This window comes from Lupinus angustifolius, chromosome LG13, assembly GCF_001865875.1.
Source record: "Lupinus angustifolius cultivar Tanjil chromosome LG13, LupAngTanjil_v1.0, whole genome shotgun sequence".
In the NCBI taxonomy this organism is placed as follows: Eukaryota; Viridiplantae; Streptophyta; class Magnoliopsida; order Fabales; family Fabaceae; genus Lupinus; species Lupinus angustifolius.
In genome coordinates, this window is record NC_032021.1 from 11,952,390 (window position 1) to 11,976,891 (window position 24,502).

The following is a 24,502-nucleotide window of genomic DNA, read 5'->3' on the forward strand; positions in this document are numbered from 1 at the left end:
AAACCTCATGCATGTACATTCATATTAGACTAGGAAGTCTTGTGAGTTCTTACTTAGGTTTTAGTCTTTGATCTTTATTGTAAAATCCGAGTATTAAGTACTCATTCATAACTCAAAGCATTGTAATTCAAGGATTAGGAAAATCCTAGTTGCGGTTAGGTAACATGTTCTTCACAAAGATTTGGATGTCTTGCGATAAAGAGCGATACCTTGGTTGGGGCTGAAACGCGGTAAGAAAGGTTTTCTTTGGAGGCGATTTTAGGAAAGGTCAAACCAAGGGTGACAAAGTTCTTTGGGTTCCAAGAAAGAAATGTTCGAGTCTTGTAATTGGAAGCGTGTGTGTAACTATACATTGTGTTCTATAGTGAAGAAGAAAATCTCCTAAGATCAGAAGAGGAGGCCTGGATGTAGTTTTGTAGTGGACCGTAAAACGAACCACGATAAAATCCTTGCGCAATCTTTTCTATCCCTTTCTCTTTTACATTTCAAGTTGTAATATTGCATGATATAACATGATAATTTCTATACTGGTTCTATGCTATAACTAGTTTAATTTTGTATAAAAATATTTGTTATATCATTGCCTGGTATCTCGTAACCTACTGTGCAAGAGAGCTGTTAAACAAGATTTTATGCATTCCGTTTTTACTGTGTTTAATTGATTATGAAAAGTGCTTAATCGATTAACTGGACATTTTTCAACAAGTGTGCAAAAACCCAAAAAGTGGAACTTGAGCTCTGCTACACCTATTCAACCCCTCCTTCTAGGTGTGTTTTGTCCACTAATACCTAACAAGTGGTATCAGAGCTAGTACAATGTGCTAGCTCAACAGCATACACATGATCCGAAAGGGACTACATATGGGCTCTACTAACCCATTTGGTGGTGATGGCGCATCCATTAACTGCCCTCCCGTATTCAGTGGCGATGGTTATGCATATTGGAAGGTTCATTTGAGAATCTATATCGAGGCAGTTGACACAAACATTTGGGATTCCATTGTCAATGGTCCATACATTCCACTTCATATGGTGGATGGCGAGTCTAAAGAAAACCCTCAAGGCTTATGGATGGATATTGAGAAAAGAAAGGTCCAACATCACCTTAAGGCCAAGAACATCATTACTTCGGCCTTATCTTATGACGAATTCTTTAGAGTCTCGTAGTGCCTTAATGCAAAAGAAATGTGGGATACTTTTGCAAGTTACCCACGAAGGCACGAGTGAAGTTAAGCGCGCTAGACTAAATGACGCATGGGTACGAGTTATTTTGCATGCTTCCTCATCTTGTAAATCATTTGGTCTCCCTTGATAAAACTTTTACTAATGGTGATTTGTCTAACAAAGTTTTGTGCTGTCTTGACAGGAGATGGAAACCAAAGGTAATCGCGATAATGGAATCAAAGAACTTAGACAACATGCCATTAGCTACTATATTTGGGAAACTCCAAGAACATGAAATGGATTTAAGGCGCTTGACACTGAATGAAGAGTCAGACAAGAACAGAATCACACTCAAGGCTACAAGATTTCAAGAAGATCAAGAAAGTGAGAATTCCAGTTCAGATTCTGATTCCGATGAAGACTTGACTCTCCTATTTGAAAAATTCAAGAAGTATCTCAAGAAGAAAGGATGGATCAAGAATCTCAAGAAAGAAGCCAAGAACTCGACCAAGAAAAGCAAGATTCCCAAAGAAGGCTTCACTTACTATGAGTGTGGAAAATCGGGCCACATGAAGCATCAATGCCCGAGCTATCTCAAGAAAGTCGAGAACAAGAATAGAAACTCTCGAATATCCAAGTCAAAAGGAGCATACATTGTTTGGGATGATTCCGAGAAAGATTCGACTTCAAGCTCATCTGATGAGGAGAAAAATACAAAGGTTGCCTTATGACACAAGTGCATGAGAAGTGCACATCTAGTGATGAAGATGATTCTATTGACGTACACTCTTATACTTCATCATGCTCTAATGACTCTCCTCCATATGATGAATTATATGCAGCTTATGTCAAAATGCATGAGGAATTAAAGAAAATTGTTAAAGTAAATATAGATAGAAAAAGAGTTATTCCCTTGCATGAAAAGAAAATAAGTGAAATGTAAAAGGAACTAGATGAGCTTAAACTTGAAAGTGAAACTCTTGATCTTATCTATGAATGTGCCTCATGTGATTGCTCTACTTCTAAATTATGTCAACCCACTATATGTAATACTTGTGAGAATTTAAATGCTGAAAATTCTGTTTTGAAACAAAAACTTTCAAAGCTCACATATAGTCAAGAAAACCTTAACACATTGCTTGCTAATACATGAAACGTTGGTCACCGATCTGGAATTGGATATAAACCTGAACCTAAGAAAAGCTCATGTAGAAATCTAGTAGTTCATATGCATAAGAAGTCAAATAATAACATGCCTACTTGTTTCTATTGTGGTACACATGGTCACACATGTACTACATGCTTTATTAGAAAATTTGGTGTACCAAGTGGCAAATATATTTGGGTAAAGAAGGGGCAAGATCCCTTAGTTACTAACAAGAAGGGACCCAAAATAACTTGGGTACCCGAAAGAGACAAGTGAATTGTGTTTGTAGGTGTGTCAAATGACATTTGAGAATCAAAGGATAAATCAACAAAAGATGTTCTAGGCACAAGATTGGTGAGTAGATCAAGGTAAGTTTGACCTATCACCAAAGGGTAAGTAAGTTAAGTCTATTAACAAGGTTACAAAATTAATTCTTGATATTGAGTACATTTGAACTAAAAAGTATATGTTATTGTTATACTCAATTCATAACATGTGATATCATAGTAAGTGTTATCAAATGCTTTAGCAAGTGGCATCATGACATGTACATTTATATCAAAGAAAATTTTTGCTTGAAAGTGCCATGTCTATTGTATGCTTGATACCATGCTAAGTGAGTATATGCTAAGTTGCCTGTAAATCTCTAAATTGTACATATTGTCATTAAATGCATGTATGCTTAATTGTTATATGTTTTCATGCATTTTGGCTCTAGAAAGTTTGTTCAATTCTAGATTAGATAGAGTTTTAGGTTGTATCCCTTAGCATGTCTTAGTATGCTCAAAACTGTGCTTAAAACTGTCAATTTTTTGTCATTAATCGATTAACCCTCAGTATAATTGATTAAATGAGTTCCAATAGCTAAAGCTTTTTGAAATAAATCATTTTAATCGATTAATTTTTTTATTAATCGATTAACTTCTGGGCTCAATTTTTTCAGAAATTCAATTTTTGTTGTTTTGTGGCTTACATCTATATTTTTGAGTCATGTACATTTCATGGTTATGGTTGTACCTTCTTTTAGTATTTTGTGACTGTGTTGAACCTTGCTAATAATGTTTAATGGAATTTGTTTTTGCGTGAATCTTGAACATGTCTTAGTTGTGTATCATAATTGAATGATTGAAATATACTTTAAAATGAAAATATAATTGAATGTCTTAGTTGGTGCTAACAAGTAGTGCTAACAAGTGGTGCTAACAAGTAGTGCTAACAAGTGGCATACATATATGTTTAATCATTTCATGCCTAAGTTGTTTACATAATGGATATGTCATGCAAAATTTGTCAAATGTTCATTTTTAGAGTCAGAAATCAGTGCATTTCTTTAAGCTTCTCAAACTGGTTATTGATTATGCTAATAATTAATCAATCAATTACAGATTTTTTTAAATAAATTTCTATATCTCTTCTTACTTTTGACTATGTTAATTGGTTGTTCTTTTTGATAATGTCAAAAGGGTGAGAAATGTTGTTTATTTGTTGTTGATGTATACAAGTTATTAAGAAAAAAGGTTGTTGAGAAAGGTTGTTAAATGAGCTTCCGTATTATGCTACCTACCAAGAGTACTTCTCTAAGTAATAAAGGGGGAGAATAAAAAGGGGATAACAATGAAAGGGGGAGCAGCGCACTTTGAATGTCAAATACACAACCTGAACCTGATCTCTCATTATTGATCATATCATCAAGTTTTTCATCAAACAAAGATTTGGTAGATTTGGTGTGGAGTCTGTCAGGGAGTTTGTCATCATCAAAAGGGGGGAGATTGAAAGTGAAGTGCACCATTAGAGATTGATCTATGTTTTGATGAAGACAAACATGAAGACAAGCTTGAAGATCATTCAACATACAACATGTCGGGGACTCAAGTGGTGACTTATTAGACTTAGGTTATAATTCTTTATTATCTTTTTATAAGTCTAAGATAATTGTCATAGATATTGAGTCTAGGTTAGGTAAACCTAGGTGTGAGTCTCACAAGACTTAATAAAGTAATTAATCCACTAAAATGAGACATCATTTAGAAATATATGATAATTATGTTCATGCATTTGAATACATTGATTTTGTGCATTAAAGGTATTATATTTGAAAATCATGTATTGCATGAGCATATATCATATAGGTAGTTTACCATGCATTAACAAGCTGATTTTACACTGTTTAATCGATTATAAATAGTGTTAATTGATTAACAGAATCACAGTTTCAACAGAAAACTGAAAAATTGAAAACTATTATTTTCAACAACCCGTTAATCAATTAAATGGGTACTTAATCGATTAATTGGGACTTTAGATAGTTTTCTATTTAAACTGAAATCTCTGCATATGTGGCATAAGAATCCATACATTTTTACATCATTCTCTCTGCGTATTTTCGAGTTACTCGCTGTCATATCTAGGAGAAAATATTGCATGTTGCATTAAGAGAAAGATTAGATCATGCTAAGGCTTTAAGTTTCATATTCATATTGCATGTTCTTTGAAAATCCTTCTTGCATCATTCTTGTGTTTCTTGGAAATAAAATGTATAGTTTTTAATGATTGCATAATTTCAGAAACCTCATGCATGTACATTCATATTAGACTAGGAAGTCTTGTAATTCAAGGATTAGGAAAATCCTAGCAGCGGTTAGGTAAGGTGTTCTTCACAAAGATTTGGAGGTCTTGGGATAAAAAGCGATACCTTGGCTGGGGCCGAATCGCAGTAAGAAAGATTTTCTTGGGAGGCGATTTTAGGAAAGGTCAAACTAAGGGTGACGAAGTTCTTTTGGTTCCAAGAAAGGAGCAATCGAGTCTTGTAATTAGAAGCGTGTATGTAACTATACATTGTGTTCTATAGTGAAGAAGAAAATTTCTCAATATTAGAAATGGAGGCCTGGATGTAGTTTTGCAGTGGTTTTGCAGTGGACCGCAAAACAAATCAGGATAAAATCATTGCACAATCTTTTCTATATCTTTCTCTTTTACATTTCAAGTTGTAATATTGCATGATATAACATGATAATTTTATACTAGTTCTGTGCTATAACTAGTTTAATTTTGTGTAAAAATATTTGTTATATCATTGTCTGATTTCTCGTAACCTGATGTGCAAGAGAGCTGTTAAACAATATTTTCTACATTCTATTTTTACTGTGTTTAATCGATTATGAACAATGCTTAATCGATTAACTGGACATTTTTCAGCAAGTGTGCAAAAACCCAAAAAGCGGAACTTGAGCTCCGCTACATCTATTCAACCCCCCTTTTAGATGTGTTCTGTCCACTAATACCTAACATGATCAAGTGGTTGCTCCCGAGTTATCTTCATCTTTTACTATGCCTACTAATCATATGATTATGGATGAGTTGTTCTCGCTTCGAGGCTACCTCACTACAAGGATGGATGTATTTGATGCTAAAAATCAATGAGTCCAAGTTGAACTTAGAAAATTATCAAATCGATTGGTCAGCATGGATCTTGAAGATAATAGTGATGTGTCAGAGTCTTAGGGTTGTTGTTTCGAAACTATTTCCTGTTGTTATTTGATGAATTTAGTCATTGAACTTGTTGAATTTTATTGGCTTGTAATATTTAAAATTTTGTTTAGATTATGCTTGTATGGGCCTATTTCTCTTTAATGATTATGATACTATGTTGCTTCTTATATGGTTCATGGAAATTATTCTAATCTTGGCTTAGACATTAGTCATGTTCTTATCTTGTACCCTTTTTATTGCATATATATATATATAATGTTGGAAACTTGGTTTTTCCTTGGCTTTGATAAAGTCAAAGGGGAGAAAAATTGGAGTTGTGTTTTCTGGATTAACTTTTTCAGGGCATATATTTAAAAACAAATGGGAGCATACAAGATAGGGGGTATACTTAAGTTAAACTTGTCAAATCATATCAAGTATGCAGAATTCAGAAAACTCAATCTTTCAAGATGATGTTGGTTTGTCATCATAAAAAAAGGGAGATTGTGAAGAATATATTCCTCTTGACCTTAACACAGTTTTGATAAAGACACCAAGATCACCAAAAATAATAAAAAGGAAGAAGACCTTGAAGACATAGAAGACAAAACTTGAAAGAATCTAGATTTATAACTCTTCTAAATTAGGTACTTCTATTTCTTAAATCTTTTATATACTTAGTCATAATGCTCCAAGTTAAAATCTTTTTGAAATCAATTGAATACTTAGAGTAAAAAGAAATTAACTTTTCAATGTGCTAAGTAATAGGTTACTTGACTGGGGTAATAGGTTACTGTACCTTAGTGACAGATTACTTGGACTATGTGATAATAAGTATCAGGTTATTGGGACTGTGTAACAATTTACCAAGCAAAAACAACATAGAATAACCGATTACTTCTAAGAGTAACCAAATACTCAGTTGGACAAGAATGTGAACCAATATAAAATTATTGGTGTATCTCTTCTCCTTACTCTTTTTATATTTACATTTTTTACTTGGTTATTTTTCTGCAATATTTCCACTACAACAACATATAACATTTTATAGCAGAAAACTTTAACCTTGACCAGGAAACTAATTCACTTCTCTTAGTTCTCATCTTATACTTACAAAATACATAAAATTTAGGAGGTTTTTATTAAATATATATAATACATAGGTTTTATATAATTTTTTAGAGCAAACGTAAGTATCAATATATCACAACAACCTAAAATATGACTTTGTCAAATTATGCCACAAGTAATATTAAGGTAAATATGTATTATAATTAAATTTCTTAATTTTTGAAATAATAAATGAGAAAATAGTTAACCGTATAATAGTTAATTTACAACGTTAATATATCATATACTCTTGATGTGTTACTCATTATTAATTCTTAAATAATAAAAATAATAATATGATGAATGATAAATAATTCTACAAAAGGTGCATTTAATATACATGTACTCTCCTTATAAAGTTTTCTACATAGTTGTCATTCATTTTATGATGTGTATTACTTAAATGTATTTAGTTAGAGTATAAGTGTCTTTTATATTATTCATATATTTTCATTATCATTAACACTATTAAATATAAAATATTAGTAATACAAATAAATGAGACAAGTTATTTATATAAGGTAATATTAAACTTCTATAAATGTTAGATTCTTTTTATAGTATTTCTTAATTTATTAGTTAAGAATTAATCTTTTAATATTCGATTGTGTCTTATTTACCTCTAACACTTGACTAATTTAATCTTTTACTATTTCTAATATCAAGTGAGCTTTACATCACTTTATCAATATTTTTTTTTATTATTGGAGGAATAGGTTTAGTAAAGTAAAAACAGTAAACTCAGAAAAATTAAAACACCTCATCCCCTTTAAGGTGGAGATAGATAGCACACCATTTTTGATAGACTCTTTTACAACTCCATGGTTCGTCCATCAGTTCATCCAATCGAAGCTCCACCGTTGACCGATAATGCTGCCATATTGCCAAGACAAACGTTGAAAGATGTTCAAGGCATGCCTGGTACCATTGGTGGTTTCATCTTGCGTTTCTTTCAATTCTCTTTTTCAATTGCTTCTCTCTCTGTTATGTCTTCTACCAACGATTTCCCTTCTGTCACTGCTTTTCGGTACTCTCTCTCTCACTCGCTCACTGCTATGTATTGTTATGCTTTTGTAGTTTTTTTTAGAAAAAATGGTTTTTGTTGGTGGAAATTAGTACCCAGTTGGGTTTTTTGATGGGGTGAATGATAAATTTGTAGATGGAAAAAGATGGGTATCCCAATTTGTTTGTGCTTTGCAATTTAGCGAGATTGAATTTGGGTTGAAATAGTAACTCTCTTTGGTTTAATGGGTCTCCAGAAATTGTTATTAGAAGGCCTAATTAGATTAACATTTGAAGTTTTGAGGAAAGGAGGTGACAATTTTTAGGGACTAAATTGGTAGAGACGTATTTTCTAATGGAGGAATTTGTTTTCATTTTTTTTGTGTCCATGTGATCTGAAATTGGGTTTTTTCGTAATTGTTGATGGGGATTGGGAATTACCCCAATTGGTTTTCTTGATCTGCGAAGTATTTTTAATGGGAGGGGGGACCGCAGCTGCCAGGTTTGAACTTTGAACCCAAAGGCTCGTGCTTAATGTCCTGCAACTCTAACAACCGAGCTGACTCTTGGAGACCGCAGCTGCCAGGGTTTGAACTTCGAACCCAAACACTCATGCTTAATGTCCTACAATTCTACTAACCGAGCTAGCTCTTGGAGACGACCCCACTTGTTTTCTTAAAATGGGTTTTCAATTTTTTTGGTGGGTTGTGATTTATTGGGTGAAGGGAAGCCTTGGGGTAAACATTTGAAGTTGTTGCCGGAGGTCAGAGTTTCTTGCAAATGCAAGGTAAGGTTGCCTACTATAGACAAACATGGCTAGTCCGACTCTTGGACCCTGGGCTTGGTAGGAGCTTTGTAGCATTAGCTTGCATTTTTGGAATTTATTGAATCCATTTGGTATTATTAGTGAAGGGAATTTGTGCTTTGGAATGTACTTGTATGAGCTTTGGATTTTGTTTTTATGTTGAGTTTTAACTAATTAATTCTATTTTTATGTTTTTCAACTTAGATTACTGTTTCTACTTGTCTCTTTGTGATTTGTGAATTTATGAACACATTAGTCTCCCTGTGATGGCATGTATTGCCCTAGATTTGCTTCGCCATCATGCAAGTAGAAACTGCAATGAGATTGTTTCATAGGTTGAATGATTTGGAGATTGCTGATGATGTTAAACTTTCATGAAGTTGCTCATTAATAGCTCTAACAAAATTATTTGTTGGTTATGTTGTTGATTAGTAAGAAAGCTTGCTATCATGAGGCTTATAGGAATATGTGGTTTAGGCCTGTAGAGTTTACAAAACCGAATATAAGCTTCTATAATGGTATTTACACTAATTCATATGCTGCCACCAATAATCTTGCTAGGCACTGTTAAGAACTAGAAATTCACAGTTGCAGAAAAAAGACAGGGAGTATCTATTGAATAAAACGAAGGGAATAGTGTATATTATTTGAAACAGGAAAAGGTTTACAATAAAAGAGTAGCACGCTCTATTCCATTTCTAACAGAATGATCCATTCCACACAAAAGATACCTCCCTTCTCTCTCTCGCCTATTTGTAACAGAAACGGACTACCACACTAAACCATCTCATTATAACCCTTTCTTCTTGCCATCTCATCATTCTCACCCGTTCCCTTCATCCACCTAGAATACACTTTCCACGCCTCGTGAGCTAAGTCTTTCATTTGGTGCCCTATCTCCTCCTTCAGCATTAGTGTTGTCCTCGAGACTAAACTTTGGTAATTGGCTGCAAATAGTGAACTCATCCTCCCAAGTTGCTTCTTCAGCAGTTTTTCCTGACCATTGGACTAACCACTGGCTTATCCTTTCTCGCTTTTCACCACTTTTCTTTTAGCAATTTCAGTCACAGGTTCTAACAGTTCCAACAGTCTCCTTCTAACTCCTTAGGCAATTCCTCTTGCACTTTGTGTTTCCTAATGGCCTTCTTTAACAAAGAAACATGGCACTGTATTTTTTACTCTTAAGGTAATTGTAGCTTGTATGTTACTGCCCCAATCCTTTCTAATATTTCAAAAGAAACATACAATCTAGCCTTTCTATTATTTCAAAGAACCATACAATCTAGCAGACAACTTCGTGTTGATTCTTGTTACCACTGCTTGCTGCTTGTGGGGCCTGAGCTTTAAGAAGACCCATTCTCCTATCTCAAAGCTTCTTTTTATTCTCTTATTGTCAGAATACTCTTCATTTTGTTTTGAGCCCTGATGAGAAGGTACTTCAACCATTGCAATGCCTCATCCCTATCCACAAGCTTCCTCTGAATTGCTTCCACTTCCACCTCTTTTTGCATTTTATCCCATACACAGCTTGAAAAGAACTACATCCCGTTGAATCATGGTAGGTAGTGTTATACCAAAATTCTACCCAGTGTAACCATTGAAGCCACTCTTTAGGTTGATCTGTGGTAAAATACCTTAGGAAAGTTTCCAAACATCGATTAATGAGCTCCATTTGCCTATTTATTTAAGGGTGGTAGGCAGTTCTCATCTTCAACTCAGTGCCCTGCATCTTGAACAGCTCCTTCCAAAAAGTACTAACGAAAATTGGGTCGCTGTCACTCAATATTGACATGGGAAAACCGTGCAACTTCACGATTTCTTTGACAAACTTCCGCAACCACTCAAGTTGTGTATGGATTCTTGAAGGGAATAAAGGGAGTGTATTTGGACAGCCTATCCACCACAACAAAAATGGCCTCATATCCTTCATCCCAAATTCTTTTAGGTGTTTTAAGTGGTTGCAATAAACCTCTAAGAGCTGTAGTTAATTACTTTTGCCTTTGGCAAACATCGTACCCTCTTACAAACTTCTGGACATCTCCTTTAATTCTCAACCACTACAAATTGGATGCAACCCTCCAGTATGTCACGCAGAAACTTGAATGGCCTACTTGTGGGGTCATGTTGGGAGAGGACTTTCTGGAAATTACCAACCTCCCTTCATACAACAAAACTCTATTTTCCCTTGTGTACCCTAGTCTCCTGTTATTCCCTCCTTGCAACCCTGCCACAATTTTCAGGAATTGTTTCATCTTTGCAAATCACTTCGAGTTTGGCTTTGATATCCACCCAGATAGGATAATGCACCATATTTTGCAACCTAGTTTCCTTATCTCTTCTAGATAGAGCATTTGCTCCTTTGTTCTGATGTCCACATTTATAGAGTATTTTGAACCTATACCCCAGAAGCTTTGTTGCCTAGTTCATTTGATTAATAATGTTAACCTTATGCATCAAAAGTTGCTTGAGACTATTTTGATCGGTACACAGGAAAATCCCTTCCCAATAAGTAGGGTCTCCAATGTTGAATTGCTAAAGTTACCACTATCAATTCTTTTTCATGTGCTGACTTTGCAAGATTCCTTTCCCCTGATTCTTTACTAAAGCAAGCCAGAAGTCTACCTCTGATGCCGCTGCGGAGACTCCCGAAACCGCAATATTGCAGCTCAATTGCAGTCGTGGAGTGCAATTTAGAACAATGAAAAGGTCCTCCACATTTGTAACATAGGCCTTTTTGTTTCCTTTCCATTAAAACTTTATTGCTCAAATGTCTTGTATCTCTATCCCTGGACCAAACCGCTTCTTCTCATATACCTCTTGTTTTGAATTGAGCCCAAAACCAGTGACTTCAGTCTTACCTGGCCCATTTGTTTTTTACCGGCCTTCCTTTGCTCCACTCACCACAACCCAGTCTGCTCCCACATTATTGTTGTGGAAATTTGGATTTGGGCCTGAATGGTAACACACATGTGGCCAAGACCTAAAACAAGCATCTCCTCTACGGTTTGGACTAAGCCCATGGCCTCTATGTTGTACCTCCTTCTCTATAGCTCTGGTTACTTTCATCAAATGCGCACATGAAATCGGACCCAAAGCTTCCAAGCTTCTAATCCTTGCATGAATTTCGTCCTTCATTCCATGCAAAAAGTAGCCAAAGAACTTATCATCAGGCAGTTTCCTCAACTGTGTTGTCAGGCGTTCAAAATCTTTGATCTACTCCTCAACACTTCCTCATTGCCGAAGTGCAGTGAGTTGTTCAAAAACTCTCCCCTCACCAAACCTCCATATCTGTCCAGTAGCTCCTCTTTCAATTGTTCCCATGGCAGCTCCTCATCTTCATTCAAGAAATAATTGAAAAAATGGATGTAGGGTCTTCCATACAATGTCTTTTCTCATTGAAATTCTCAAAAACATTGTTCATTAGTAACGAGTTGTAACATAAGAAAAGTCAGTGGCTAAAGGAGTTAGAAAGGAGCACTATTGGAAAAAATCTGCAATTTGGATATAGACAAACATAGAGAAGTTTTTAGACTATTCATTTTTCGTAAAATGTAAACTCTAGTTTTCATAGGCACCACTTTGTAAACGGTGAAATGTTGGTAAAGTAATTCTTTCTTTAGTTGTTGCATAAAATATAATAAGATAGATTTACTCTCTCTGAAGATCCAATTGATTATCTGCTCAAGCCTTTGTGTCCCTAATCTATTTTGAAGTAATTAAATTTTGTCTATGAAACTAAGTACATGGAATGAAAATAAAGGATATGGAAAGCATATGAAGACCACATTCTATGAATTTTAGGAAGACCTTTTCCAAATTGTAGGGTTACTCCACTTCTTGAAATTTTGGTATCTCTACTGTAATGTTTTAAAAGTTGATCATTTGATTATGGTGCCATTCTCATGGTCTCCACTTTTGTCCTAGCATAACATATTTTGTTATATTTGCTGTACCAGTTACCTAGTTGCTGCTGTCAGCCTGCAAACCTTGTGGAGCCTGTCCTTGGCAATTGCTGATATATATGCCATTTTAGTAAGGCGTAGCTACCGAAATTCCAGAATTGTCAGACTATTCTCTATTGGTGATGGGGTAAGAGTATGCTGGTAGACTTAGTTAACTGGTTCAATTAATCTTGTAAAATTGTTTTCCTCGTCATTCTCACTTGCAGTACTTTGGAGAAGAACTCTGACTTTGAGTTAATTAGTTATACAAACAATTGATCTTGTAAAATTATTCATGGTAGCACCGTAGCAGTACTTTGTAGTCAAAACGTTCAATGCCATGATGCACAAAAAATATAACCACATACTAGATAGTTGTTTGATTTGTCTTCAGCCGGGGAATAAATGTAGCCGACCTCACGTACTGGGACTATGGCTTGGTTGTTGTTTGTCTAAGTGAAGACTTCCTCCTAACCATTAGACCAATGTGGTCAGATAAATTCTTAAACAGTGTACTTAGCCAAAAGCCGTGTTAGCTATGGATCTGATTGTTTACCTATTTATATACTATAGCCGCATTTTGGTATGATGAAGGGGTGATATAGAAGTCAATATTTTCATGCGGCTTATTATTGATAATTTTTGCTTTCTTTTAATAATGATTTGATATAGTTCATTGCATAAAGAGAATGCAGAGGCACACATTATGCCCATGGTGTTTTTTCTTTAAAATGTGTATCCCTATGAAACTTTTGATTTTCTTCCCCATGAATTCTACTGCAGATTACTTCAACACTCACGTTTTCTTCAGCCTGTGCTTCAGCCGGTATCACAGTCCTTATTGGCAATGACCTGAATGATTGTGCACAGAACCATTGCAGCAGATTTGAGACAGCAACAGCCATGGCATTTATGAGTTGGTTTGCTGCTTCACCTTCATTTTTTTTGAATTTCTGGACTCTTGCTTCCAAATAGAAGCAGCATGGAAGGTTTCTAGTTATAGCTGTGTATGTAATACACTATGGATTGATGGCCCTGATTGTTTCAAATCATATTATTGGGCTTCTTTTGGCCTTTGAAATGTTTCCACTTTTCAAATCAAGGTATGAGCTTGAAAACAGATGTTAACATTTATCAAATGATGTGATAGTTACCCTTGCAAGTAAATTATGTGCAAATGACTAGGACAATGGGGGATACACATCTGCTGTCTCACACTTTGTGCCACTCCATGTCCCATTGGGATGGTCAGAAAAAATATATTTAAGTTAAAATTTAATTATTAAATATTTTTCTAACCAATAATAAGCCCATGGTACATGGAGTGGCACAAAGCGTGGGACAATAGATGTGCTTTCGACAATGGGTTGGTATGTATTATTTGGAAAAGCGATCAAAAACTAATCAACTAGGTTGAGCTGAGTTGATTTGAGTAAAATGCAGTTCAACTAAAAACCTGAACCGAACCAACTGGATGTTGATCGAGTTGGTTGGTCTATTGAGTGCAATGTCTAAAGTTGAACACAAACTTTGTAAAAAAAAGAAAGATTAGTAGCAAAAGGAAATCAGTTATTTTCCAAAATTAAATGAATAAGATGATATCATTGAAAGAGAAACATCACATGAAAGGTTAACATGATAGTTTTTTTTAGTAGATTTAAAATAGATCTGGATATATGTCCAGACTGAGAACATTATCATAACATTATCATATTCTGATTTTTTTGATGCTACCAAGGGTATCTATCCCCTTATCTTTTGGGTAAGGAATTAATCCCTTTTGGGTTGTGTGGCTGCACATCCCAACAAGTGTTGTTCTCAGGAATCGAATCCTTGACCTTTTGGTCATCCTAAAGATCTAGCAGGGCCTTACACCACTAAATCAACACTTTGTTACTTATAGCACACAATAGATAATGTTTAGCTTAAGTTTACTTGATATTGACCCTTCTATTTTGAAGTTCATCTTCTCTGGTGCGTGTCTTCCTCCGCAATGTTTTTCGGTTTTGAATAGCCATTTTCTATCGGTTACCGAATATCAATACTTCTCGTGAGGAATGTCATCATCCTCTTCTTCCAATCATTATAGTTGTTCCATTGAAGAGTGGAAGTCTGGTGGTTGCTTGTTCTTCTAGCTCTATGCTTGCAGATTGTACTGTCCCTATACCTCTTAATTGTTAAACCTTATTCAAAGGGTGGGGTCTGATTCTAATTGAAGTTTCACATGAGTATCATGAAATGATAATAACAAGAATAAAAAGCTTAATAGTTAAGATCACAATTTAACTTGTAGGATTGGTAGATCTTATGAGTTTTCAAGAGCTAGCGAGTTGTGTGTCTAGTTTGAATGTGATTTCACCATCGCCAGTGAGATTGTTGGGGAAGATCGTAGGATCGTAAAATCGCTGTCTCGTTGTAATTTTCTATTTTTACGGCAAAAATCCTAAATTGCAAAATTCTCATCTTCTAAACCCGTAGGGAAACCCATAGCCCGAAATTATTTGACCGGTCCAAAATTCTTCTAAACCCTAAATTGCAAAATAACAAACATATCATAATGAATAGAAGTATAAGTTACAGCCACAACCAAAAGCTCTCAAGACTTCATTTTCAAGTTTCCTTATTATCATCTTCATCTTCAACATATTTGTTTTCCTTATTATCTAAAGTGATGTTATTTCTCTCTTTTAAGTTGTAATGTGTAATGGGAGAAAAATAGTGCTTATTGTATTGCCTTTGTTATGTTCTCTCTTCTTTTTATGTGTTTTTGTTGTGTTATGCTTTTGTTAAATTTTGCTTTGTACGTGTCACTGTCAGCACTCAAATTGACTTTTGTTCCACTTTCGATATACATACTATTATAATATATGTGTAGCCTACATAAAACATGATGTTTCCATATAAAACACGGTGTAGCTACATGATATTTCCACATACATATTATATTATATATGTATATAGTATGTATGTAGTATAATATTTGGCTTTCATACTTGTTGGTGCTTTTTGGCTTTTGCTATCAAACACTAGTTAATTGTGTTTACATGTTAGTTTTGCAATTATGTAAGACCTAGGACTTTTGTATGCATATATATTTTGATGTTGTAAGTTTAAGTTTTTAAAGCCGAAGTTTTTATTATTTTGTGCATATGTATGTTTAAAAAAATCAATATTTTGTAGGATCTTACGATCCATGTTATGATCACACGTTTTACGTTTTCATCTACTTCTTCTGATCTTACGTAAGATCTCGATCTTGTCAACTATGATAAAAAGTACAAATACACAACTTTAAATTGTCATTTAAATATATTTTTTTACTAAAAACATAATGTTAATATAACATTACAATTATCACCGAAAATATGATTAGTTAATATATATATATATAGTATCTGCGCTTCTGGGTACTTCATTACCCAGATTTGGACCCACTCGACAACGAGTTTCAAATTTTTTTATCCCAATTACTTGCAAGTCCAAAAACACGGGCTCAGACTCGACTCGTTATGGATATTACTACACATTGTCATCCCTACACTATACAACTCTATTCTATCTTTGCTCTGCTGTTACTGTTATGAATTGATGTATCTTTTTCTGTAGTAACATTGAATGAAATTTTACTTGCCAGAAAAAGAGACAATTCAGATTGGATGTGTTGTGTTTCTTTTTTCAAACACGCTAAATATGTTAAAAATATTTTGCGAAAGTTATCCTTTTAGAACCCAAATCCCACATTAGAATAACAAAGCAACGAAGAGTGTAGGGTAAGAAGAAAACACAATTTTCTCTCAACCCAAGAATTTACTTCTTTCAGCATCGATAGAAAGAAAATCCACTATTTAATATTATGTTAAATATTATAAGTATTCTCACCTCTTTAGTTCTGATAAATACTTTTAACTTATAAGTATAAAAAGTATATCCATTCAAGTATTCTTTCTCTTCAGACTCAATTACGTATCTTCGGAGCCCCATCTAGCCGTTCTGCATTTGCGGTTGTGGTTGGAAATGTCATACTTCCACCATGAGAATCAAGTCGCTATACCTTGGCAATTTAATCCAAAGGAATTTCTAATGATGCTTGACAAACAGTCAGTTATCACAATAATCATTTTATTTGTTTCATTTTAAAAAATTGCATTAAGCAACAAAATTACATCATTTCCTCTCCCTCTCTCTTTCTAATACAAACCAAACATGGTACCTGTAAACATTTTTCGGACAGAACGAACAAGTGAACTCCTTCGATAACAACCAATTTGAATCATCATTCAATCCATCTGAAAGCTGTATGGTACTGCTCCTCTCATATCAGAAATTTGGTATTTATGTTGGACAAACGCAGTGAGTTGATACAATGGCATTCATCTTTTCTCTTTTGATTTGAGTGGAACTCCTTTATACATTTCAACTTGTTCCTTCATAGCATCTCTCCTCGGCTGAGCAATCTTGTTGTCGGGGTCAAACAGAAGGACTTCTTCAAATGCCATCAGTGCAGCCTTGTATTCTTTTTTCTTCTCATAGGCATCACCGAGATTGTTCCATGCTGTGACATAGCCTGGTTGAAGCTTTACAGCGGTCTCAAATTGTGTAATTCCCTTTTCAAGTTTGTCGTCGCGAACATAGCTAACACCAAGAGCATTATAAACCTATAGAATGTGAACATTAGCAAGGTAGTTGTCGGCAAGTTTTATCAGTATATGACAGTACTAGTAGAATTGTATAACTAGAACTGTACAGCACGAAAATGCTATCATTCTGATAACTTATCATGAAATATTGGGTGACATATTTTTTATATGAACTCCATAAAATTCACTGCTAAAACCGTGTTTAATCAAGTCTATAAGCATTCTATAGGCAGAATCAGGCTCATAAAGTTCTTCATATATCGTTTTCAGCATTACTTTCTCCGTATGTGTTTCTGTTCGTCTATTAGGATCAAATGTCAATCAAGTAGTGTTCTTTCCCTACATCTATATTTGATCTCATCAATTATATACTCGAACTGTGGGAGATACTCTGTTCAATAATTAAAGATAGCCAGTGAAAAAATTTCTTACAGGATAAAGGCAGTTATTAAAATTCCCCGAAAAAAAAAAGAGAATTAAAGGAGAAAACTTCCTTTCATAACAACAGGAACTTCTATAAAAAAAAAAAAACCCAATCAAAACTAAACCAATCTTTATGTCATAAGTGTTCAAAGAACATGGCAGAGGAATCCCTAACACCAGTTATCGATATACCAAGGAGCCAACATATCTCAAAGTAAATTTTAAAATTAAAGTTCCCCATGTCCATATATAAAGTAATTAAATTAGTATACATGAAATTCATTGGACCTGGGCAAGATCCTGATCATCTCCATCCCATTTCTCGATTGCCTGAAGCAAGTACTTAGTAGCAGCTGGGTAAAACTTTCTCCGCAGCATTACAGCACCAAGTTCATAAAGCCCTGTCGCATCTGCATCACCACTTCTTATTTGCTCCTGAAACAACTGAGGAAAATTAAAAATAGTTCCATGTAGTTCCCGTGTAGTCTTTGTTACACTACCAAATCAGAAATTAAACAAAATCATATAGCAAGAAAATATAAAATTCGGGGTCTAACATATTTCAGAGGTTAATACCAACAGTCTGGTTCAAGAGTAACAACAAATAATCTAAACGACCAAAAAGACAAAGAACGAGTTTTCACCTGCAACTCTTTGGCAGAAAGGTCAAGTTCTCTGCGAACAAGAACTTGGCGAATCACGGAGTATGTCCCAGCCCCTAGCAAACCCAATAACAATAGCAAGTACAATAGTTGGATCCCTAAATCAAATAACTCTCCCACTTCATATATCTCATTCATCTTCACTGTGTTACTTGCATAAGCCATTTCAGGAGAAACCACTGATAAAGTTTGTCCAAACAAGAAAGCTGTAGCCCATCTAGTTGCCATTTCCCTATCTCCATGATCATTGATTGTAAAGTCATTCCCTGAAAGCATGACAAGGTTGAAAAGAGAAATGTCTCATTTGGAATGCAGTGATAATTAAAACAGTACACACATTTCGCACTGATTTTACTTAAGTACCAAGTTGACTATATATACCAATAGATGCATTTAGATTTAACGGAAACATCACAATTCTAATTGTTGCCTAGAGCTAACAAATCAGGTTGATGAACCCATTGGTTTGACCCCTCCTGCCCTGCTTAAGGACAAGTTCGAATCACAAACCATTATCCACCAGCTTAATCCACAGTTTGAGGTGGATTGGGAAAGACTGGTTCTCTTAAATAAAAATATTTCATAACGAAAAATTTTATGTTTGCCAACCAGATCAATGATACAATGTTTACGTTAAGTGGTCATGATGCTTACCAAACTAAATAGATTGTAAATTTTCTTGTACATTTATTTTTTGGTAAAAGAAGAAACTCATTACAATGATGAGAAGAAGAATACAAAGAGTTAGGAGGACAAGAGGTCCTTGTTACGAAATAAAAAGAGAACAATCATAAAGAAAAAAACATCAATGAAGCAATGCTATTCAATCTCTCAACATATTTGTATGAGAAATTCTTTTAAAAAGACTTTGGTCTTTACACAAAATATAAGTCAAGCACCTAATCTTATCCCAAAGGAGCTGCTCCATAGAGTGCACATTACTATAAGGATTAGGCTTCTTTCCCTTTCATAAAACCAACAAATCTAGTCAACAAAACTACTCCAAGGTTATATGGAAAACCTAGCACTCTCCAAAAACACCAAACATAGCATTCCACAAAGAAACAGCTCCAGAACAATGCATGAACAAGTGGGGACCGAATTTTGAGTTCGCACCACATATAACATATACACGAAGGGAAATAGTCTTTTGTGGCCTATGAACCTACAACTTCTGATTGATATGCATTATATAATAAGCAAGGACTTCACCTAAGAGGAAGCTTTGGACTTGCAAATGGCTTTACCAAGGAGGACTGAAGTTCTATTCAACGAATGGGTTTCGAATTGAAAGCAAGATTTACATGAAAATACCCCAGAGTCCATCAAAGGGAACTATTGTTTAAGTCACAAAAAACAAAGTAGAATTGTAAACTTCTCTCTTTCTGTGACTTATTCAAGTATGTCACTTAAGTATTAAAACTTGTTGGTCTTTAAAAATATTTCTTAACTATTATAGTTATTTATTTTTTTTAAAAGGTTAACCAGATTAACAATGTGTATCATAAGACTTGTGAAATTGTCAATTTAGAGAATCAACAAACACAACCTAGCACACATGTCTCCTAAGATAAACCATGATTGGTCATGGAAGGTTGACCTATTTCACAGGTTTACTGTCACCTATCACAATCTCAAAAATTAAGAGAAACTAAATATGCAAAAAAAAATCTGTAGAATACCTAAAAAATTGAAATAACACAGATTAATCCTTTTTTAATCCCGTCAACTCTCATGATCCTTTTCCTTTTTGTTTTCATAACTTTGGCAATTGGCATGATAATGGAATTTTCCCAATCATTATTTATACAATGCAGAGGGTGAGCTTGACACAACGGTAAGGTTGTTACTTAGTGACCATGAGATCACAGTTTCAAATCCAGGAAATAACCTCTATGCTTGTAGGGATAAGTCTGTGTACATCTTCCCTCCCCATACCCACTAAGGCTTTGTTTGGGAGTTATGAGGGAAAGGGAAGGAGAGGGATTAAAGAGTTAAGAAGGGGAGGAAAGGAAAGGAAAGGAAAAGGAAGAGAAATGAACAATAATGTATAATTATATAATATTACTAAAAATATTTAGTTATTTTGACATTCTAGAAAAACTCAAGTTGGAGGGAACTTAAAAAATAGACACATGGAGGGTACCTTCCCCTCTCCTTCATCCAACTTCCAAACAAGATATCCCTTCATTTCCCCTTCAAAACCTCACTTCCAAACAAAGCTTAAGTGGAGCCTCGTGCACTAGTTCGCCCTTTTTATTATTTATACAAAGCATTAGAGGTTTACCATGAGTTGAACATAAGAGCATCAGATAGTCAGTATATGCAGAAACAACGGCAAGCAGCACAATCCTATAATAGCAAAACCATTTACTTTTATGGTATTCAAAACTTGCCATTTTTTCTTTAAAATACATGAAAACAACATTATTATGAATAAGAAAATTAAAAGAAAGAACTTTGAATTACCCTCAGATTGTTCTTCTACACGGGATTTCGTTGCCATTTCCCTTCGAAACATCTGTCTTCAACCACAATGGAAGAAAAAATTAGCAACTGGACCTTAGGATGTGAAATAGTATGATTTGTACAAAATATCAGTTGTAGAATGATAGAATCCAAACCATTATAATTTATGACTTAAATTTTCCCAAAAAGTATGAAAAACTAAGGTTAAAATGCTTAATTTAGAAATGAAGCATGTGAAAGAAAAACAACCTGAAGCACAACCCAATTCTTCATTGCATCATGTCCAGTATATCCCAAAGTTTGAGCTCTAGAAGCACTCAAATTTCTGTAAATAAAGCTCCATGGTAACAAAATTGGATATCTTAAATATGAATATGTATCCCACTAAGCACAACTTAAAATTCCATTTTAAACAAAAGCACATAATCTACAATTGTCCAATAATTAAGCTGAATAGTTTCCTAAACACAATTAATGGTTAACAATTGTGAAATGAAGCTCGAAGAAACCAAAATAAAGCAAACCCATGATGCATAACATTCATTAAACACTAAAAATGGTAGAAAGATGGAAACTTTGAGTATATTGCATAGGAAGTGGGGTTGTTACTTACTTGAGAGAGGGAGAGAAAGCATGAGGAGGTTTAGATAGGGAAGAAGAGAAGTTGAATGGAAAATGGTTGGTGTTGGGAGGAGAATGTTTGAAGGATTTGGTTGGAAGAAGGGTGAAAGAAGGAAAAGAGTGAGAGAGAAAGAGAGAGTGGCACATTGTTGGTGTGGAGTTAAGGATGTTGTTCTTCTGCTTCTACTGTTGGGTTGTGTTAGTTGGAGGTTATCCAACACTGTTACACATGTGCATCAGTTGTTAATAAATTGTGATATCTCTACCATGTGTAAAATTTTTTACATAATTGTTATATTATTTACCATTTATTTAGATTACTTTTTTAAGGAATTAATAATAATTAAATATTAATGATAGATAATATAATTTATATTTTATTAATACATTTTTTCTTTGGTTAATAATTTAATCCTTCATTTCCTTCTTATAATCTACTATCTATATAAGAATGCATTGGGCTAGCATTATTACAATATTGGACATCTTCATTTTTTGTCACTTAGATTTTTAGAGGACAAAATTGTAAAACCAAATTTTTTTATATTAAAAGAAATTCAAAAATTAAAGGTCTACCACGTTATTATTAGCAGAACTCTGCCAATTAAAGCAAAACTCTGCCACGTCTGCTATCTATATAAGAATGCATTGGGCTAGCATTATTATAATATGGGACATCTTCATTTTTGCCACTTGGATTTTTAGAGGACAAAATTGTAAAACCAAATTTTTTTATACTAAAAGAAATTCAAAAATTAAAAGTCTGCCACGTTATTATTAGTAGAACTCTGCCAATTAAAGCAAAACTCCACCAAGTTATTTATTAACAAAACTCTGTCAATTCATTTCTCCAAAGCCATTCATTTCTCCAAGTCATTCATTTCAAATAATAATAACAAGGTCGTCATTCCAAAAGTTTCTCACGTTTCCAAGGCCATTCATTTCAAGGTTATCAAGGCTATTCGTTTCTTTGAAATCTGCTACACGTTTTCTTCTCATGTTACAAAGCTATTTCATTTTTGCTTCTTTCTTTATTCACTACTCTATTCAAGGTAACTGAGATTCATACTTAACGATTCAAAGTTCTTCATTTTTTTTTCATTTCTATGTAATCATCATCTTACTTTGATCATTTTCCATTTTTCATATATGAAGTTCTTTCTTTGATCATCTTACTATGATGAACATGCATGTGTTCTAGATCTAAACTTGTTCATGTTGTAGCATTGACGATACTTTCACATTGTTGCCTTCAAACTGTTAACTCTATTACTTTTTGCTGTTTAATATATCTTTGTGGTGTATTTCGGTGTCATTATTTATTTTTTATATTTGTTATATTTGTTATATTTTACCATGAACATACATATGTTCTAGATCTAAAGTTGTTCCTTTCTTTTTACTTGGATCTTCATGTAACGTTCCAGATCCGCTCTACATTCAATGTTTTTGTAAAAGATGTTAACTTTATTACTTTTTGCTGTTTAATATATATTTGTGATGTATTTCAGTGTCATTATTTATTTTTATATTTGTTATATTTTACCATGAACATGCACATATGTTCTAGATCTAAAGTTGTTCCTTTCTTTTTATTTGGATCTTCATGTAACGTTCCAGATCTGCTCTACATTCAATGTTTTTGTAAAAAATGTTAACTTTATTATTTTTTTTTTGTTTAATATATATTTGTGGTGTATTTCAGTGTCATTATTTATTTTTTATATTTTTGATATTTTGTTATCTTTTACCATGAACATGTATAAGTTCTAGATCTAAAGCTGTTCCTTTCTTTTTATTTGTATCTTCATGTAACGTTCCAGATACGCTCTACATTCAATATTTTTGTAAAAAATGTTAACTTTATTACTTTTTGCTGTTTAATATATATTTGTGGTGTATTTCGGTGTCATTATTTATTTTTTATATTTGTTATATATATTTGCTATATATATGTTTGTTTAGTTCTGGTCTTTTAGTGTCATTATTTATTTGTCATGTGTCTGATATTTATCTTCATTATATATCATTTAGGCAATTTATATGAGCACAGTTTCAGCTTATTGTAGCAAACTACTAACTCCCTCCAGTGTTGGCGCCTTTCTGCGTTGTGGGTTCAATTTCCTCATTCAAAATTTGTCTTTTTCTTTTCTTCACCTGCATCATCTCATGATTCTATGTCCCCTTACTACTATTTTTAGGGTCTTATACTGATATTTATTTTCATTATATATTATTTAGGCAATTTATATGAGCACAGTTTCAGCTTATTTTAGCAAACTACTAACACCCTTCAGTGTTGGCTTTTCTGCGTTGTGTGTTCAATTTCCTCATTCAAAATTTGTCTTTTTCTTTTCTTCACCTGCAACATCTCATGATTCTCTGTCCCTTACTACTATTTTTAGGGTCTTATATTTCTCCCCTTTCTAATATAATTGAAACTATTATCCACTTTGACATGTTGAATTTTATTTCTTAAAAAACTTCTATAATTCTCATATTTTGTTTCAATTATATTTTGTAGATTCCGGAACCGTGTATATGAATTTGGTGAATTGGAATGCAGTTTGATGTTCTCCATTTGTTGTTCAAATTAAACCAGATTATCAAACCAGATAGGAGTTAGATTTTGTATTCTATGATCTAATCCGCAGTCAGATTATCAAACCAGACATATTATGCACTCTACTACTATGATATATCCCTATGTCTGCTTTATTCATTTTGTACCACTTTTAAAGTTCTTTTTGTACCAATTTTTAAATTATATTATTAAATGTGAGAGATTGTCATGGACTGTTGTTATTATATGGATACAAAGATGTCTTATTTTTTATGATTACTTTGTATAATATAATTACTAAATGATAAAATAATTTTTGATAACAAATGATATAAGCATCAATAAATAATGTGACATACTTTGTTTGGTGGCTACCAGTTTCATTGTCTATGTATTAATGTTTAATTATTTAAGTTATACACTAATCTTATACTTGAATGTATACATTTTGCATAAAACAGGACTTTATTTGTTGAATGCGTATCTTTTT

The 24,502-nt window shown here is 33.8% G+C and overlaps 2 protein-coding genes across 5 annotated transcripts; one reads left to right on the top strand and one right to left on the bottom strand.

Annotated features, from left to right (window-relative positions):
• Positions 7,609-13,790, top strand: LOC109325928 (CASP-like protein 5A2). The gene is made up of 3 exons (XM_019558545.1): positions 7,609-7,916; positions 12,653-12,785; positions 13,421-13,790. The coding sequence occupies exons 1-3, from the start codon at positions 7,711-7,713 to the stop codon at positions 13,610-13,612; spliced, it is 531 nt and encodes a 176-aa protein (XP_019414090.1). The 5' UTR covers positions 7,609-7,710; the 3' UTR covers positions 13,613-13,790.
• LOC109325941 lies at positions 16,762-21,661 on the bottom strand. 4 transcript variants are annotated; one of them, XM_019558562.1, is made up of 6 exons: positions 21,442-21,661; positions 21,078-21,135; positions 20,829-20,880; positions 18,342-18,625; positions 17,986-18,132; positions 16,762-17,292 (listed from the first exon to the last, which is right to left on the bottom strand). In XM_019558562.1, the coding sequence occupies exons 1-6, from the start codon at positions 21,594-21,596 to the stop codon at positions 17,008-17,010; spliced, it is 981 nt and encodes a 326-aa protein (XP_019414107.1). In that variant the 5' UTR covers positions 21,597-21,661; the 3' UTR covers positions 16,762-17,007. The 4 variants fall into 4 exon arrangements, with proteins under 4 accessions (XP_019414107.1, XP_019414105.1, XP_019414106.1 ...); XM_019558560.1 differs by having other exon boundaries at positions 21,078-21,165; XM_019558561.1 differs by having other exon boundaries at positions 21,078-21,153; positions 21,442-21,660.